Source organism: Staurois parvus, unplaced genomic scaffold, assembly GCF_062004578.1.
Source record: "Staurois parvus isolate SC_StPar_1 unplaced genomic scaffold, SC_StPar_1.0 ptg000730l, whole genome shotgun sequence".
In the NCBI taxonomy this organism is placed as follows: domain Eukaryota; kingdom Metazoa; phylum Chordata; class Amphibia; order Anura; family Ranidae; genus Staurois; species Staurois parvus.
The window spans coordinates 879,349-898,997 of record NW_028318526.1 but is presented as its reverse complement, the minus strand read 5'-3'; the positions used below and the strand labels follow the sequence as shown (position 1 = coordinate 898,997).

General features: G+C 39.5%; 1 protein-coding gene across 2 annotated transcripts in view; it reads left to right on the top strand.

Moving 5' to 3' along the window:
* The window catches only part of LOC149445306 (pre-mRNA-processing factor 39-like), a 68,396-nt gene that overhangs the window by 24,292 nt on the left and 24,455 nt on the right, over positions 1–19,649 (top strand). For both annotated transcript variants that reach the window (XM_089653970.1, XM_089653971.1), the window contains 3 exons: positions 3,015–3,133; positions 10,532–10,699; positions 11,408–11,552. In XM_089653970.1, coding sequence (XP_089510096.1) covers positions 3,015–3,133; positions 10,532–10,699; positions 11,408–11,552 — 432 coding nt within the window. The remainder of the gene's footprint in view (positions 1–3,014; positions 3,134–10,531; positions 10,700–11,407; positions 11,553–19,649) is intronic.

Here is a 19,649-nt window from a genome sequence, read left to right as displayed (position 1 = left end):
AATATCTTGTAAAAATATTTGAACATTTGTCCTGAGATGTATGTGTGAAATTCAGAGTTTTTTTCTAATGTTGTATGAGTGTTGCTTTATTCGTTGTCTACTCTGTATATGTGTATGCCTGGCTGTTATATGACTCCTATTCCGTGGCTGCGTTGTTTATTCTCTTTCCTTACATTTCAAGGACAAGCATGACTCCCAGCAGTGACATGCTCTGTTAGTAATTTGTGTGTTTACCTTGTGTTTGCATGGGATTCCTCTGAATGAATCACTTTCCTCTCATACTACAAAAACTGTTTAGGAGGTTACCTGCTAGATGGCCAAACTGATCCTAGAGTGTCTATGTATTTGTGTGTGTGGAGTAGGGATTTTAGACTGTAACCTCTTTTCGGGGCAGGATCTGATGTGAATGGTTATATGCACTCTGTACACTATATAAATATGGTAAATAAAAGATACCAAAAAATAATGGCTATGTGTAAGTATGTATATATTCACACTTTAAAGCCTTCACTTTTTTTAATCATGTATAGTAACGATTGTACCCTTTTCATAAAATATACATATCTTTTGTTTGATCGTGTGGTGTTTAAATGGTACATTTCATGCTTTTGTATGTATGTTAGAGTTTCACCAAAGAATGCCTACAGTATTTTAAATACCAGAACATATTCATAGTAGTAAATACACTAAAAAAATCTGTATATACAGAGATATGCAATCATTCCCTCGTTTGCAGATGCACATGGTGTATATGCACTATGAGGTTAACATTCTCACTATTTCTATGTACAGTAGATCTAAAATGCTGAAACACAAACAGGACAATTCAACAGAGCATTTGCAACACATTTCTGGCATTGTAAATGTAGTCAGAATTATTGGGCCTAATTTATGAAACCCGTGCAACAGTTTAATTTTTGGTACCCACACATGCTTCTTATTTGATATGTACTAGCAAAACGTTTACTATCTGTTGCTGTTGTTGCAAAGAAATCATAAAGAAATACCACCATATCTGTGATAAGGAAAGTGAAGGTTCCATGTTAGACTAAATAGCTTCCAAGATGCAAGAATTGTGTTGCAGACAAAATTCTGTCTGAGGCAGTTCTGCTACAGATTTCTATATGCTTTGTACACACATGAATCTGTCACAAGTTGCGTACCACCGCAAAACAGATTTCTAATAAATATTTACAACGCTTTTTATGACTATCACAAATAGAATGCTATTCAGACATGCTAGCTGAATTCCAGAAGTGTTTTTTTGTTTTTTTTGTTTTTTTTAATTCGAGCAGTGTAAGTACCTGGATTTGACTTGCTATCAGCTTCTTGCAGCCCTTGTACAGTATATACAGCAGAATCCAGGGGGGAAGATGAGCGGCGCACGATACAAGAGCAGAGTGACAAAGAGATCAGATCATCAGTGTGCTGCTTCTCCTTTCACTGCCCATTTCTTTACAATGACATCTGAAAGTCAATGGAATATATTAGGTAGCAAGTAAACATGTTGTCCCTGAACTTGATGTGTTGAAAGAAATAAAATTCTCTTTGCAGTTTGTTGTATATGGTGCTTTATAGCCGCAGGCCAGTCAGGGTGCCCATGCTGATGTGCATCCACAGTCATGTTCATTATGTAATGGGATATAGGTCTACATGGGTAGATAGGTCTGTTTAAATGAATAATTATACATTTGTAAGCGTTTGAACCATGCAACACTGCGATTTTTCCACATAATGAAGACTTTTAATTGCTACTTGAAAATACAGAAATGCCCACACTTTATTCCTTCAAAAACAACATCCATACTAATGAAATGTAAGGGCATTATTTGCATGCAAAGAAATCTTGCGCACTCGCTTACATTGAATAGCCACCCCCACTTGAGAAGTTGCGCCGTTTCTTCAGTGTGCTTTTGTGTGAAATCTCAACAATCTGGGGGAGTTCCTTGAGGGCTGGATGGGTTTAGAAGCTCCTTTGACATCTGCCCTGCAACCATCAAGATGATGACTTACAATGGGAGAGACATCTGAAAGAAAAAGGCAAGTTTAATATTTAGTTGGTGTACTGAATTCTTATACTACTGTATATACAAAATAATGTAAAAAAATATTATTTCAGCTTCATATAGAGGTTTTTAGGATGTTTAATATAAATTGACATTTGTAACAATATAACATCTATTTGAGTACAATGTATATGTAATTTGGAAACAACTGAAAAGACAAAAGTGCCTAGTATTATTTAATAAATTGCTATGATTGTATCAGCATTTGCACAAAAATCATGAATAATACCCTTGCAAATGTTTTTAATGTGAGTGAAATTATCAGATACTTAAGTTGTCTTTCACAGGCAAATTTGGCAAATTCTATTTATTGTATTGTTGTCAAATTGAATGTAATTAGAATAAGTTAACTTTTATACATGTTATTTTATGGGTTTCTCTGGCAAATATAAGTAGTACTGAATACAGCATATTCTAAGTACATTCAAGAGAACATACCCTAAAAACATTTGACCCCAAGAGGAAATATTCTAAAAACATTCAATCAAAAGAGAAAATACCCTAAAAACATTAGATTTTTCTCTATTTGCACAGCTACCACCACTTTATGCATTGAGTAAAAAATCCCTAATATGATCGAATGCTGGTTTAGTCACACAGAATGACTGAACATGCAGTTTCACTGGACAAAAATAGTAAGTTTACAGCTTATCCTTAAAACTGCACTAATATGGGAAGATTTATGAAAACTGTAGCAAAAAAATCATATTATCATTGGCCACAGTGTTCATAAATCAAACTATAGATTTTTTTATTATCAGTAGTTGCATGTGATACTTCTTCCTCCAATTTAGTTTTTTTTTTTCAATTTTATTTTAGTTTGTTTCAAAATATTCAGCCCATTTAGGATATGTTTTGTAAATGTTTGTTACCCACAAAGTAGAATTTGTAATATAATTATAAATCTCTAAAACAAGACAAGTTACATTGCCACTTTCTACTGTGCAGATCTTTGAGCGTGCTGCGAAGGCCATCCCACTTAATGTCAACATGTGGATCAGCTACGTTCAGTTCTTGATGAAGACTATGGACATGGCTTTGACAAAATCTGTTGACAAATTACGAGGGTAAGACTTACATGATGCTGTTTTTATTCGGACATTTTTCCACAACAAAGAGTAACCCCACTTTTGTTGCAAAAAAAAAACTTTCCGTTCTGGGTGATCTATGCACATTGCAAGGATTTTACCAAAATCTGTTGCAGACTACTAACTTTTGTTATTCTGAAGAATGTTTTTGTAGCTGTTTGTCTGTGTCCACATACAAAGTGAATGTGAATGGAAGCTACTTCATAATTATCAATCGCTGCTGCACTTGAAGGGCTCTAATGAGGAAAGTGGCAGGGTCTGCATCCCTTTTAGATGTGATTTCTCTTTGGGAGTATCTCACCAAAAACTAAGTTTTTTATTGCAGGTGATGTCCCAAATCTGCCTTGTATCTTAGTGCAGATTTCTGGGAAAATAAGTCAGCCAATCACACAGGCAGGAAATTATATTTTTGGGGGGCTTTCCATACGCCATCTGTGTACAGAATGCCTCCAGGTTGCCATATTTCATTGCATTTTGACAGAAAATTACAGTGCTGCAGATTGAACAGGAAAAGAAACTTTATATTAACATTCAATTACAATATGACTTGTGCAGCAATTGTATGTTATATTATCTTTTTTTATTTATTTGCAATTTTTTCCACCCCAAAAGTGGTGTTACCCTTTAGGCTTGACTTGGGTGATGGGGGAAATCCATGAAATAATCTGTTAGTGTGTTGAAGGACGATTGCTTAGATTATGCATGTTTTTTCTTCTATTCTTAATATTGTAGATTCTAGAAATAGCTGTGCTGCAGGTTACAGATCATTTCCTTGCTGGTGAGTGTTGGTATGCAGTCAAAGATTTGAGGAGGTTTTCAGTTTGCATGTAAAGCCTAACACCACGCTTAATGTCCCTTTTTAGTTTGTTTGGGCCAAGTTAGTTTAAACAAACTATTTACTCCACTGCATGCTGGGCACGCTGTATTAACTGTGTGTAGCCTCAGCTACATACAGTATACAGTTCTGTGTTCTGGCAGTGGGATGGGGACTTTCTGTCCCAGTACAGGAACAAAATAGAGTCGAGCTGCGCGCTGCTCAGCTATTAACGGGAAACTTTGTATTCTATGAATGAATACAGAGCTTCCCGTGAATCGCTGAGCGGTGCTCAGCCCCACTCTTTTTTGCAGTAGTGGGACAGGAAGTCCCCATTCCACTGCCGGAACTCAGTGCTATACAATGTATGTAATTAAGGCCACATACAGTTAACACAGCGTGCCCAGTAAGCGCACCTGTCAGTGCAGGTAATAGCTTGTTTGGGCCAGTTTGGCTCAAACTAACTATATTTAAAGGGCCATTAAACGTGGTTTGTGTGTGTGGTTGGTTGTTGACTTTATTGTTCTCATTCACTAGTTGATCATTGTCTGTTTACATGTGTGTGTGTGTATGTGTGCAGAGGAGGTTGGTGGTGGTAAAGGCAGGGTGCAATGTGAAATAAATCTTTCTATTAAAAGGTCTGTCTGATTTTATCAATATTATTTAAAAGTTTGCCTTTTATTTGTGAACACATCACCATCATATGCTTTGGAGGTTCTTAAAACTGATTGTGATATTTCCATTTGTACTTTCAACAAACTTAATCTGACTTCTGACGTTTATTCACTTCAAACAGGAGAACATCTTAGACCTCATGAAAGGGCATATATTACGGGTGTAGACCTATTTTTTCTAAAAGGATCAGCCAGATTTTAGTAAATGCATTTCTACTGCTAATATCACTAGAGGCACTTGTTGTTGTTTTTATTTTCCACTGAATGAACTTCCCCATCCCACCCTACATTTTGAAATCAACATTTTTTTCAGGTGACTTTTTTTTTAGTACGATTGACGATGTTGGAGATCAAACCAAGAAAATTGGTTACAATTGGTCAAATTTGGATTTTTGTAGTAAAGTTTATTTAATGTATTACAGGTACTTATATAGTACCATCACTTTATGCTGTGTTTATATATATATATATATATACACAGTGGGGAATCGAAAGTTTGGGCACCCCAGCTAAAAATTTGTATTAATGTGCATAAAGAAGCCAAGGAAAGATGGAAAAATCTCCAAAAGGCATCAAATTACTGATTAGACATTCTTATAATATGGCAACAAAAGTTAGATTTTATTTCCATCATTTACACTTTCAAAATAACAGAAAACAAAAAAATGGCGCCTGCAAAAGTTTGGGCACCCTGCAGAATTTATAGCATGCACTGCCCCCTTTGCAAAGCTGAGACCTGCCAGTGTCATGGATTGTTCTCAATCATCGTCTGGGAAGACCAGGTGATGTCAATCTCAAAGGTTTTAAATGCCCAGACTCATCTGACCTTGCCCCAACAATCAGCACCATGGGTTCTTCTAAGCAGTTGTCTAGAAAACTGAAACTGAAAATAGTTGACGCTCACAAAGCTGGAGAAGGCTATAAGAAGATAGCAAAGCGTTTTCAGATGTCAATATCCTCTGTTCCGAATGTAATTAAGAAATGGCAGTCATCAGGAACAGTGGAAGTTAAAGCAACATCTGGAAGACCAAGAAAAATATCAGACAGAACAGCTCGCAGGATTGTGAGAAAAACAATTCAAAACCCACGTTTGACTGCATTATCCCTCCAGAAAGATCTGGCAGACACTGGAGTTGTGGTACACTATTCCACTATAAAGAGATACTTGTACAAATATGGTCTTCATGGAAGAGTCATCGGAAGAAAACCTCTTCTACGTCCTCACCACAAAAATCATCGTTTGAACTTTGCAAATGAACATATAGACAAGCCTGATGCATTTTGGAAACAAGTTCTGTGGACCGATGAGGTTAAAATTGAACTTTTTGGCCGGAATGAGCAAAGGTACATTTGGAGAAGAAGGGGCACAGAATTGAATGAAAAGAACCTCTGTCCAACTGTTAAGCATGGGGTTGGATCAATCATGCTTTGGGGTTGTGTTGCAGCCAGTGGCACAGGGAACATCTCACGAGTAGAAGGAAAAATGGATTCAATAAAATTTCAGCAAATTTTGGATGGTAACTTGATGCCATCTGTGAAAAAGCTGAAGTTAAAGAGAGGATGGCTTCTACAAATGGATAATGATCCTAAACACACCTCGAAATTCATGGGGGATTACATCAAGAGGCGTAAACTGAAGGTTTTGCCATGGCCTTCACAATCTCCTTACCTCAACATAATTGAAAATCTATGGATAGACCTTAAAAGAGCAGTGCGTGACAGACAGCCCAGAAATCTCAAAGAACTGGAAGACTTTTGTAAGGAAGAATGGGCAAAGATACCTCAAACAAGAATTGAAAGACTCTTGGCTGGCTACAAAAAGCATTTACAAGCTGTGATACTTGCCAAAGGGGGCAGTACAAGATATTAACTCTGCAGGGTGCCCAAACTTTTGCAGACGCCATTTTTTTTGTTTTCTGTTATTTTGAAAGTGTAAATGATGGAAATAAAATCTAACTTTTGTTGACATATTATAAGAATGTCTAATCTGTAATTTGATGACTTTTGGAGATTTTTCCATCTTTCCCTGGCTTCTTTATGCACATTAATACAAATTGTTAGCTGGGGTGCCCAAACTTTCGATCCCCACTGTGTGTGTGTGTGTGTGTATATATATATATATATATATATATATATATATATATATATATATATATAGTATGGGCAGCACAGTGGCTAAATGGTTAGCACTTCCACCTGGCAGTACTAGGGCCGCTGGTTCGAATCCCAACCGCGGCACCACCTGCCTGGAGTTTGCATGTTCTCCCTGTGAATGCGTGGGTTTCCTCCAGGTACTCCGGTTTCCTGCCACACTCCAAAGACATGCTGGTAGGTTAATTGGCTCCTGTCTAAATTGACCCTAGTATGTGTATGTATGACTGTGAGTTAGGGACTTTAGATTGTATGCCCCTTGAGAGTTAGGGACTGATGTGAATGTACAATATATATGTAAAGTGCTGCGTAAATTGACGGCGCTATATAAGTACCTGAAATAAATAAATAATATAGTACATTCACATCAGTCCCTGTACTCAAGGAGCTTACAATTTAAGAGTGCTAACACACATTCATACATACACATACTAGGGCCAATCTAGACAAGAGCCAATTAACCTACCAGTACATCTTTGGAGTGTGGGAGGAAACCGGAGTGTCGGGGGGGGGGGAGGAAACCAACGCAGGCACAGAGAGAACATGCAAGCTCCAGGCAGGTAGTGCTGTGGTTGGGATTGTCGAATCGACAAATCTAGTTCTGCTAGTCAGAAGTGCTAAATTTAGCCACTGTGCTGCCAATACAGTTCACTCTTCCCTCATTTTTTATTGCTATTATTAGACATCAGTAGACCAGTCCACAGATTGTTTGGCTAATCTCTAGGCAACACTTTTTATCATGTAAGGAACATATGAGTTTAAATGTTCCTATTTTATTACGCAGCAACATTTTTACCTGCATTATAATAATAAATGATCGGTCTGTAATTAATGTGTGTCTTATAATTAATTGCCTATTTGTTTATTACATTGTTGATGACATGGACAAAGATTAGAAAGGTCATACTCCTCTAACACCCCCATTCCTGTTGGCAGAATTTTCTCCAAAGAAAAGATTATACAGCATGCATAGAAGAAGGTTTGCTGATTATTAGAAACATTTGGAGGCTGTGGCTTCTGCCAAAAGAAATGTTAAATATTGACTACAGGCTGTCCAAACGTTTGCACATGCTACATTTTCTCCAGTTTGTTAAATGCAGAAATAAATATTAAATATGCATTGTAGGTTGTACAATATGTCATGTTTAGGGCTACAATCACACTTGAACTCCTGCATTTACCTATCCAGATTAAACTTTGCTGCGTATTAGATGTTTGGATCCTGGATATGTAGAATTCTATCTGCTGCAAACAGTGGTTGCATAATGTGAATGGCACCATTAAAAGATCAAATTTTGATCAAAAGATTACCTTTTGCTGTGTATTAGATGTTTGGATCCTGGAAACATAGAATTCTATCTGCTGCAAACAGTAGTTGCATAATGTGAATGGCACCATTAAAAAATCTCAGCTGTGTGGAGAGAGGCTGCCTAGACGGCTCAAATTTGGGCTGAATCAACAGAAAATTGAGCGGTGGGTGGCCCCGTTGGTACCATCAGACTTGACAGAGGTTGCTTTTTCAAGCAACTTTTGTTGAAGGAGCCTTGTGGAAATTTGTTGACTGAACAGAGACTTCAATCAATCACAAACAGTAGCGAGCTGGGGAGATTCCTCCTCTCACCCTGTTTGGTGTGTATGGCTAGCTTAAAGGAAGTGCACACCAGAATTTTTGACAGGAGGACAACATATGGAGAAAACTTGAGATATGTCAAACAATGCTGTCCACTTTATATTATGGCCCATACTTGACCACACATTAAGGTGACCATTATGCTGGCCATACAGGCAATGACGCAGTTGTTTAATATAATAATCGTTTTATTAAATAAATTGCTGGGTTTGGTGGTTTGATCTTTAAACATTGTTTTTCATTGGGGAAGAACAGTTGTTCTTGGTGGAAACTGTACAAAAGCTCATTTGAAAGAAATCTTTGATTTATCAAAGATTTGGTCATTTATCAGTGCATATAGGGTTACATGAGAGGCCAAAACTAGTGGTAGCCTTTGGGAGAAGTCGTGAGCAAGAGGAGGGTTTCTGAAAGAGATGGGGTGTGTGTGTATATGTGTATGTGTAGATGTTTTGATCACATGGTCTTGAGCATGCCTATTTGTAGGCAAGTGGTGCGTTGGGGTCATTAAGATCTGGTGTGATGAGGTACCCTAGCCAGGATGAAGGTGTGCATAAGTGTCTGGATGTGTAGTGGGTAGTGGTTTAATGTAATACTTAGAGCTATACCATATCACATAATTCTATAAACATACTAAACAGACAGTTATTTCAGCCTTTTTTAACTTTTTGCCATTTAATAATTAAAGTGGTGGTAAACCCTTGCATATTCCCAGTGAAGTGACTCACCTCAAGTGATACACACAGAGATGAAACAAATTCTTCTACTTAAGTTGGACTTGTTTATCTACAGCTGTCTTCCACTACATCCATTCAAAGTGCAGAATTTGCAGAGTCTTACAGCTCTGAAAAGCAGGGGGCAGGCAGCTGAAATTACATCAGTGAGGAGAGCTCTGAGAGCTGATCAAAGGGAAGGGACACAACCCCTTCACACAGTACACAAGAACAGGCTGTCAATCACAGACTGTACCCTCCCCTGTCACCATTTTTCTCTTGGTGTCAGGAAAACTCGTCAGAAGTGACTCATGCTTATAGCAGAGGAACTAGGCAGTGGACAGAAATGTCACTTAGAACTGTGGAGCAAGACAAGCACACACTATAGAGGGATATGCTTTGTTCATATTTCATGTCTGAGGTTTACAACCACTTTAATGTGAGAGGTATACCAGACATGTAAGTACATATCACATTTAGCCTGAGCATTGGACTAATATCATTATTGAGAAAGGATATCACTATTCTTTGCCAAGCACCTAACTTCAGTTTCATGCAGCATTGTCTTCACTTAACTGTTTACGTAATCAAACACCACATAGGCTCATTTTCTGAAGAACTGTACTGCTGTGCACATTTTGATCACATATCAAATACAGGTTCTTTCTTGACTCTTTGAAATTTGAAGATCTATGAGAAGAACAGAAGCTGAAGATTGACTGCTGTGCGATTCCTTTAGACGAAGAGGATCTAATTCATAGGGGCATTCAACTTCAGCAGCCTGGGTTTAGATTCTCTATCATATTTCAACAGACTTGTTCAAAGTAATTTTGATGGCTAATGCTTGTTTCTATTTCTAAAGAAATACTTGAGTGTTAGATAATTTCCCAATATAATCTAATGATTTTTATATTGTTTCTCTACTTGTGTTTCTGTTTAGTTTTCAATCTTTTGTAAATTAAATGTGTACTATCATGGTCACTAAAGCTATTGTACTTGTTACTTCCAATAAAAACTCATTGAAATAATGTAGAAGTGGAGTAGACTTTTGAAATGCTTGTTGCTAATCGGTTCCTACATTTTGTGAATTTCTGTTTAAAACATACAAATTCGTCTTCTACAATACAGTCAAGGTTCACTAAAATTGAATATAACATATCTATAAACAAATAATACACCGTTGTTTAGGGACTTGGTTGAGCTGTCACGTAAAATAAATAAATAAATATAAAATTTGTATTCAATAATACATTGTTACACAAGTATTTTAAATTGTGTTTCATTTTCTTTTTTGCAGAATGTTACTTCTGGTGTGTTGTATCTAAATTGTGACATGCAGTGTATACAGAAGTTAACAATTCATTTGAGACCTGCTTTCATTCATTTTGTACCTTACAGTGTGTTTAGGGAGGCTGCAAAAGTTTCTGGTATGGAATTTCATTCAGATGAGCTATGGAAAATGTACATAGAATTTGAGATTCAGCAGAATAACCTAAGAGAAGTTACTGTACTTTTTGACCGAGTGCTTACTATCCCCACTCAGCAGTATAAAGCACAATATGAGAGGTAAGGAAAATGGTTGGTATATTTAGAATTACTTTAATTTCCTATTCTTTTATTTGTTTTTTGTTTTTTTCTTTCTGCAATAACAAGCATAATGTATATACTTTGCATTCTGAAGTGTCAGGTAAACCTAGTAAAGATTGTTCTTTTCAATGGAGGTCCATGGTTAATGCTGACCTGCCCCTATACAGGCTCACATACATGGCACATAACTGTCTACAAAAAAAAAAAAAATAAAATCCAGTCAGCTTGGATATGAACCTTACCTTCTAATTTATTTGTGTGTATGCAATATCTCCTTGAAACATTAGGGTACCTTATCTCATAGTCTTTTCGCCCTGCTTCTGGACTTTCTGTCCTCCTTGCCCTCCATCCCCCCCCTCCCCCAATCCTCACTTGCCTTTTTCCCTTCCCCTTTTCCTCTCTCCCTACCCCAACACCCCAACTTGCTACCAATTAAGTTGTGATGCTGCAGGATATGACGAGGCAACTATATATTGTTTTACCTCTGCCCTTGGTTGGACACTGTTTAACTTGTATGACTACCTCTTTGACCTTGATGATCGCCTACAAACTGTATTCTGGCCATCTGCTTGAGCTTGTGCTACCCTGTATGACTCTTATGACATTTCGCATGTGCATCGTTACTTATGTTTTGATCAAATTCTATCTGTTAAAAAAAAGATTGTTCTTTTCTTTTGTACCAACCAGATTTAAGGTGTTTGCATCCACTCATTCTCCAATTGAAATCTTGAACACAGAGGAATGGGATTGGATCCGCTCAAGAATACAGATGGAAAATGACAATGATCAGATTGCGGCTGAAGATTCAGATGACTGTTTGGAGCCATTAACAGTATGTATTTTTCCAAAAATTTTTGAATGATCTTAATTCTTGATGCTTTCTTGTATATTTTGACACGTTTATGTAGTGTAACATACAACGTTGTAGTTAGAGAGTAGTAGTAGTTCTATTATGCTGGCCATACATTAACCACTTGCTCTCCAGAGGATTTACCCCCCTTCCTGACCAGGCCATTTTTTGCGATACGGTGCATTACTTTAACTGACAATTGTGCGGTCAAGCAACACTGCACCTGAATTAAATTTACATCCTTTTTTTTTCCCACAAATGGAGCTTTCTTTTAAAATTTAGTCATAAATTTAGGCCAAAATGTCTTTGCTAAAAAAAATCCCAGTACACGTAAATTAATTGGTTTACGTGAAAGTTAAAGTGTTTACAAATAGTGGTATGGATACTGTAATTTAAAATTTTTTTTTGTTTTTCTTTACTAGTAATGGCGGCGAACAGCGACTTACTGTGGGACTGCGGCGGACATTCTGACACTGGGAGGAACTGACTTGGTGTCACTGACATCCCCAGCAACACCAATATAGTGATCAGTGCTAATAAAAAGCACTGACACTGTGTGCTGTTTCACTATGTTGGCTGTTTGTGTGTTTCACTGTAAGCACACTGCTTTGTATGGCTCTGCTATGCAAAGTCATACAAAGCAGTGTGCAGGAGCTGACAGGGGAGAGATCTGTGTTGTTTATACTCGTCGGCACCCGGTGATACTCGGCAAACACCGGGTGCCGACGAGTAATCACCGGCCGGGACCCGGTCATTGACAGCTGAGGCCAGCCTACCCGGAACTGCAAAATCAGGTATATATACATGTGCCACCCTGTATATATACATGTGCCACCCTGTAGCAGTATTTCTGCTATAAGGCGGTGCGGAACTGATTAATCATATTTTTTGTTCAACCAGCTGCCTAAACAGAAAAAAAAAATGACCAGATTCCCCCATCCACACACTTGATGTGGATGGGGGAGATCACTCCTGCTGTGCTATTTTGCTGTTTATACTGATCAGTGTTGCCAGCTTTAGCCAGCATCACTGATTCAGGAATAAACCCAGACAGGCTGGTAGATTGACTTCTGTACAACCAGCCTGCACATATGTGGATCTCAATTTATCCACTCCATGCTGAACCGGATGAATTTTGATCCATGTGTGACCATGCTGTTCATGACAGAGATAATATGGCTTGAATCATTTTTGGCCTCAGAGTGATTAAAATATTGCAGGAATACATCACTATCCATTCATACAATATTTTAGATACACATCTATTATTTGGTCAGTTATAGTTAGGTCCATATATATTTGGACACAGGCACAATTTTCACATTTTTGGCTCTGCATGCCACCAGAATAGATTAAAATGAAACAATCCAAATGAATTTGAAGTGCAGACTTTCAGGTTTAATTCAAGGTGTTGAACATAAATATCAAGTACAAATTTTAGGAACTGCAACCATTTTTATACACAAGAAATTCTGAAGGACCCTCTGCACACTGGTATATACCCTTTCAAGCAAACTATGCAACAAATAGGGATATTTGGTTCACACATATTGCAATACATGTTTAAGCTGGCCAACTGCGTCAAAGTAATCCCTCTATGGCCAGTCCTACTCTGCCCTGCCTACGCAAGTGCTACTGTGGACACAATGCTAGCATAGGGGAAAAGACACAATGGGGAGAGCTACAAGGTTCAGGTCTGGCTACTGACCCAACAATACAACAAACAAGAGATCCCTGTGCTCAAATCCATACAGCTAGTGCATGCATTTATCCATCAGGTGCTAAAGGGGTGTAACCACATTAACTCTAGAAATTCTGAAGGACCCTCTGCACACTGGTATATACCCTTTCAAGAAAACTATGCAACAAATAGGGATATTTGGTTCACACATATTGCAATACATGTTTAAGCTGGCCAACTGCGTCAAAGTAATCCCTCTATGGCCAGTCCTACTCTGCCCTGCCTACGCAAGTGCTATATACCAGTGTGCAGAGGGTCCTTCAGAATTTCTAGAGTTAATGTGGTTACACCCCTTTAGCACCTGATGGATAAATGCATGCACTAGCTGTATGGATTTGAGCACAGGGATCTCTTGTTTGTTGTATTGTTGGGTCAGTAGCCAGACCTGAACCTTGTAGCTCTCCCCATTGTGTCTTTTCCCCTATGCTAGCATTGTGTCCACAGTAGCACTTGCGTAGGCAGGGCAGAGTAGGACTGGCCATAGAGGGATTACTTTGACGCAGTTGGCCAGCTTAAACATGTATTGCAATATGTGTGAACCAAATATCCCTATTTGTTGCATAGTTTGCTTGAAAGGGTATATACCAGTGTGCAGAGGGTCCTTCAGAATTTCTAGAGTTAATGTGGTTACACCCCTTTAGCACCTGATGGATAAATGCATGCACTAGCTGTATGGATTTGAGCACAGGGATCTCTTGTTTGTTGCATTTTTATACACAGTCTCTCCATTTTCAGGGGCTCTAATGTAATTGGACAAATTAATATAATCATAAATAAAATGTTCATTTGTAATGTTTTGTTGAGAATCCTTTACATGCAATGACTGCCTGAAGTCTGGAACCCATGGACATTACCAAAGGCTGGGTTTCCTCCTTTCTGATGCTTTGCCAGGCTCTAACTGCAGCTGTCTTCAGTTGTTCTTTGTTTGTGGGTCTTTCTGCCTTTAGTTTTGCCTTCAGCAAGTGAAATGCATGCTCAGTTGGGTTGAGATCAGGTGGTTGACTCGGCCATTGCAGAATATTCCACTTCTTTTCCTTCTGGGTTGCTCTTCCAGTGTGTTTTGGATCATTGCACATCTGTACTGTGAAGCTCCGTCCAATCAACTTTGCTGCATTTGGCTGAATCTGGGCTGATCGTATATCTCTAAACACTGCAGAATTCATCCAGCTGCTTCTGTCTTGACCCAGTGCCACCTGAAGCCATGCATGCCCATGCCATCACACTGCCTCCACCATGTTTTACAGATGATGTGTGCTTTGGATCATAAGCTTTTCCAAGTCTTCTCCACACTTTTTTCTTCCCATCATTCTGGTACAGATTAATCTTAGTTTCATCCGGCCAAAGAATGCTTTTCCAAAACTGGTCTGGCTTTTTTAGATGTTTTTTGGCAAAGTATAATCTGGCTTTTTTATTCCTCAGGCTTATGAATGGTTTGCACCTTGTGGTGAACCCTCTGTATTTGCTCTCGTGAAGTCTTCTCTTGATTGTAGACTTTGGCAATGATACTCCCACCTCCTGGAGAGTGTCCTTCACGTCCATGCCTTTTTATGTTGTAGAGCTCACCAGTGCGTTGTTCTTTCCTCAGAATGTACCAAACTGTTGATTTGGTCACTCCTAATGTTGCTGATATCTCTTTGATGGATTTGTTTTGTTTTTGAAGCCTTACAATGACCTGTTTTACTTGCATGGACAGCTCCTTTAAACGCATAATGATGTAGGTTCACAGCAACAGATTCCAAATGCAAATACCATTTACCAGAATCAACTCCAGACCTTTTACCTGCTTAATTGATGAAGAAATAACGAAGGCGTAGCCCACACCTGGCCATGAAACAGCTTTTGATTCAATTGTCCAATTACTTTTGGTCCCTTGAAAAAGGTGGGGTGGTTACTCTTAAGAGCTGTAATTCCTAAACCCTTCCTCTAATTTGGATGTACATACCCTCAAATTAAATCTGAGAGTGTGCACTTTCAGCCCATATCCATTATATAATTATAGCTTGAATATGTTTTGGTAACTAATTGAAAAAAAACTAAAATTGTGCCTGTGCCCAAATATTTATGGACCTAACTGTATGATATATCATCTGATTCTGGAGCTAGGGGGTGTAAGAAGATACAATTACAAAACAGACAGAGGGCACACCAGCCTAGTTCATTCCTTTCGTACACACTTTATTATTAAATAAAAAGAAATATTATACCGACAAACGTATAGTGTTGACAGGCATATCAGATACTCAAGATCTGATCTGACTGTCACCAGATCCTTAACGTTTATCTTGTAATACGGTAAGACCCTTCAGTGTCCAATATGGCTAACACCATTCAAGGGGCAACCCTCTTCCTCCGAAAAGCGTTAGCCATATTGGACACTAAAGGGTCTTCCCATGCTATCAGTTAAGCTTTGCAGATCTTGTGACAGAAACATCTTAATTAACTCATATGCCTGTTGATGTGAGTATATTAGTTTTATTTATTAATAAAGCGTGTATGACGGTAATGCGCTAGGCTGGTTTTTTTGTAGTGTGGCATGTGAAGGGATACCAACAGTCCAAAGAGGGCGGCAAGGCATCACAGCGCTAGACTAGGTTGGAAAAGTGGAAAACCAAATTTAAGCACAGGAGGTTTTTCTTACTGTAAGTATGTAGGGCCTGAGCTGATCATAGACTACTGGCAGAAAAGATAAAGTGGCAATTGTTTATGGAGAAAAGGAGGCAGAATGGTGGCTGAGACGTTTGGGAAGGTGTGGGTAGATTAGAAGAAGTAGAATGGCATGTTGTTGAGGACCAAGGGGACAGTAAGGACACTGATAAAGCTGATCATGGCAGGGGGGAGAGTGCAGTGGCAGCTGACCATGGAACATTGGAAAAGGCAGAGTAGTGGCTGACTTGGAAGGAAAGAATGAGGAGGCAGAGTGGTAGCTGATCAAGACATGGTTACGAGCTGGAAGGTGAAGAGAGAGAAGGTAAAAAGGAGCCTCTGGGGAACGGACTGTGTAACAAAGTTATGTATGAACTGTATTTTCTCCCTCCTAGGGCAGTCTATACCATTTCTCCTATTGTGTAAAGTTGTGGTGCAGCTTTTTGCCGCAGTGATGCAAACTTCTGATTAGGTTTAATATTTGTGGTAAGATAGCTGTCAGAGAAAATGTGGATCATGGTGGGAAAGCACCCATGGACAATGTAAGGAGTGCTTAAATAGAAGCTATGGTAGGCATTGGGAAACGTGGTGAAACACAAGGGTGCAGGGAGTGCTTATTGTTGTGGACCCTGCTGAGGTAACAAGGTGTAGGCAGCACAATGTGTGCAAACAATGTTTGCACTGAAGGTCTGTCAGTGTTGCTGTCCAAAAATTTGCAGAGGGTCTGTGTCACTTAAGTTCCTCATTCCCGCATTGCTGGGCTTCCCTTCTTTGGCCTTCGGCATTTCCGTGTTTCTCTGGTGTTGCACCCACTTGCCTTCCTTGTTCCCACACTGCTAGGCTTCCCCTCTCCTTTATCCTGTGTTGTTTCAATGTTTTTGAGCCAGTATCACAGCCAATGGCATCATTGTTGTGTGCCTCTTAAAGCTGACCTCCAGGTATGATCATTATTGCATACTCATGTTGGTCAAGCTTGGACCAATGTAAGTATGCATATCTTTAAGCTTAACTCCAAAAATGCCTATGCTAATGCCTTGTCCAGGCCCTTTGATTTTGCTGACTTACAAAGAATCATGTCAGTCTAGATCTCATTATTTCTCCTCAACTGTGTTCCCCCTTGGAAGACATATGTAATGACCAACCTTTACCCCATACTGCTCAGATGGGCACATGACTCCAAGCTTCCTGAACATCTAGTTGAAGTGAGGGGAAGTCTCCCTCCTGTGGGGTCACAGGGACAGGCACTATTACATCAGAGGCAAAGGCAGATCAGCATGCAGCCAGCCATGAAAACACCTGGGACATCAGACCAGCACAGCCAGATGAAACAATTCCATATGCAGCATAAGGTAAGGCTTGCAAGAGCTGCTTAGTGTGTAAAACTGGCAGGTAGCTTGCGGGGAGAAAGACACCTGTCAAAACTGAGCGGCAGAGGCGTAACTACAACCTTCAGGGCCTCTGTGCAAGAAAGGGCCCTTCCCTCTGATCCCAGGGTCCTTTATTCTCATTTGGCGGCCCTTTATTACAGTCCCACAGTAGATCCCTTTCATATTGTCACGGATTCACCCACTTGCCCACAGCGACTAGCTAACCGAGGCGCGCACGTGCGGCCGTGACTTGGGGTAAGAGGGGATAAAGGGGACCTAACTTTGAATATATAAAACCGTATATAAGACCAGCCATGATATACTTTCACAGCCCGCACTACCTCTTGGCCACCACCGGGGGGAGACTCCACTCCAATCCAGATGGCTGACCACACACTGGCAGATACAAATCTTATATACAATCTGGTGCACTGATTAGAGTTGAGGAGCAGCTTAGCAATCACACACCCTTCTAGGATCCCTCCAGCTATCCTACAGCTAGAACCCCGGTGTTAATCACTCTTCCACTGTCCACACACCAGACACACCACAAACGATAGCTGGCCACCACCCAACAGTTTATCCGCAGAACAGTCTGTTGGGACACCACACACACACAGATCTCCTTCTGGCAGATCTGTTACCTTTGACAATCTGCACGCAATATGCCAACACGCAGTGCAATTGCATACAGATTAGCAATCAGCTTGACCGAGCGTTTAAAGGCACTAACATACAATACAATCTAATCTCTCCGAAGATATGTGCTTAAATACACAGAAGTCACTTATTAATTTTAAGATTTAATACCCTGAAAGTGGGCATAAAATATGTACAAAGTATAAAAAGTTATAAAAAATACAAGAAGACACACATTGACTATTCACTATAAAATAAAAGGGAATAAAAGACAGAAATAAAACTTTTACCAAGATTTATCCTGCGACTGGAGCAAGTCAGAGAGTCAGCTATCCGTCAGTCAAATAGAACCGGCTCCAGTATATGCAGGTGGTATTCTAGCAACTGGCAGATTAATATTCAAAATTATATTTCAAACCCAGGGATACCAAACAGAGCGTACTGTGTCACCCAGGAGGCAGGATACTTTTTTTTTCTCCCCTTTCCTATGTGCTAGCATAGTCATGTATTTGATTTGTTCGTTATGATATTCCCTATTCAAATATATAGCTAATAATAATGTTTCCTATTCCTGTTATTCCTGTTGAATTCTATGAATTGTATGTGGAATTGTTACGTTGTGGAATAGACTTTTTATGGCACACTCTGCATTCCTAGAGCCTTAATGGCCTTACAGGTCATGTGTGAAGGCTTGACTGAATTATTATTGTTTTTCGATAGGTGTTTTCCATGGCTCGTGGAAATAGACATCCTGCCAAGACTAATTAGCTGTTTACAGCTCTGGCCAGGCCTGGACTCTGCATCTATTTGTGTTTTAGTTAAAATAAGAGGCTCCTTTAAAGCTTGTTAAAACTTATAGCTTAAAATTCTACAGTTTTCAGGAGGAGAGAGGGGAGGAAGGTCATTGGTCATGAAAAACATGTCGCATACAAGTTCCATTTCCCTATTGTGCACGATCGTTACACGCCCCTCTTAAAGGGCATACACCTATTTAGAGGATTACTCTTCCAGCAACTGAGCAACCTTCTACTTGCCTCCAAGCTCTCTCTGAATTAGCTTGTCTGCCACCTGCCCTGACCCTTTGCTTGTTTTTTAGAACTTCTTCATCTCCCTAGTCTTGCTCTTGTCTCTGCCAGTACTGCCTAAACGCTTCTGTGCTGTTCGTCACCACATGTTTGAGTAGGGTGAATCTGGAGATTGCAACCTGGGGTCAGCATGAGGCTTCCGAACTTCTGTGAGAGATTCCTGGCAGAATGCAGGCTAGCCCTTAGACTCTGGGCCCAGATGTTTGACCCCCACTTAACCCTTGGAGACTCCAACAACTTGGTCATTTCCTTCTTACTCTTGATCATAGAGTTGAGCACCCTAGCCTCACAACTTCCTTTGAATGCATGTGCATGGACTCCTCACCATCCGCCCTTTTGATTTCTACCACATATAAATTTCTGACTCTTCCAGGAAATTACTTTGTCTCCCCGTTCCTGCTGAAATGAGTATGTGACTTGCGTACCTCTTTTTCACCTGCTCAAAGGGAAGATATTCTATACTTTACATACAACTCCTGCAATACCAATAGATACCAGGAATTAGGGTACATTATTTTGGCTCAGTGGTATAGAGTCCCCTCAGTACTCTGTTATGTGCCAAGTTATTCCTCCAAACGTCTAACACCTGTTGGAGGTGCCACGA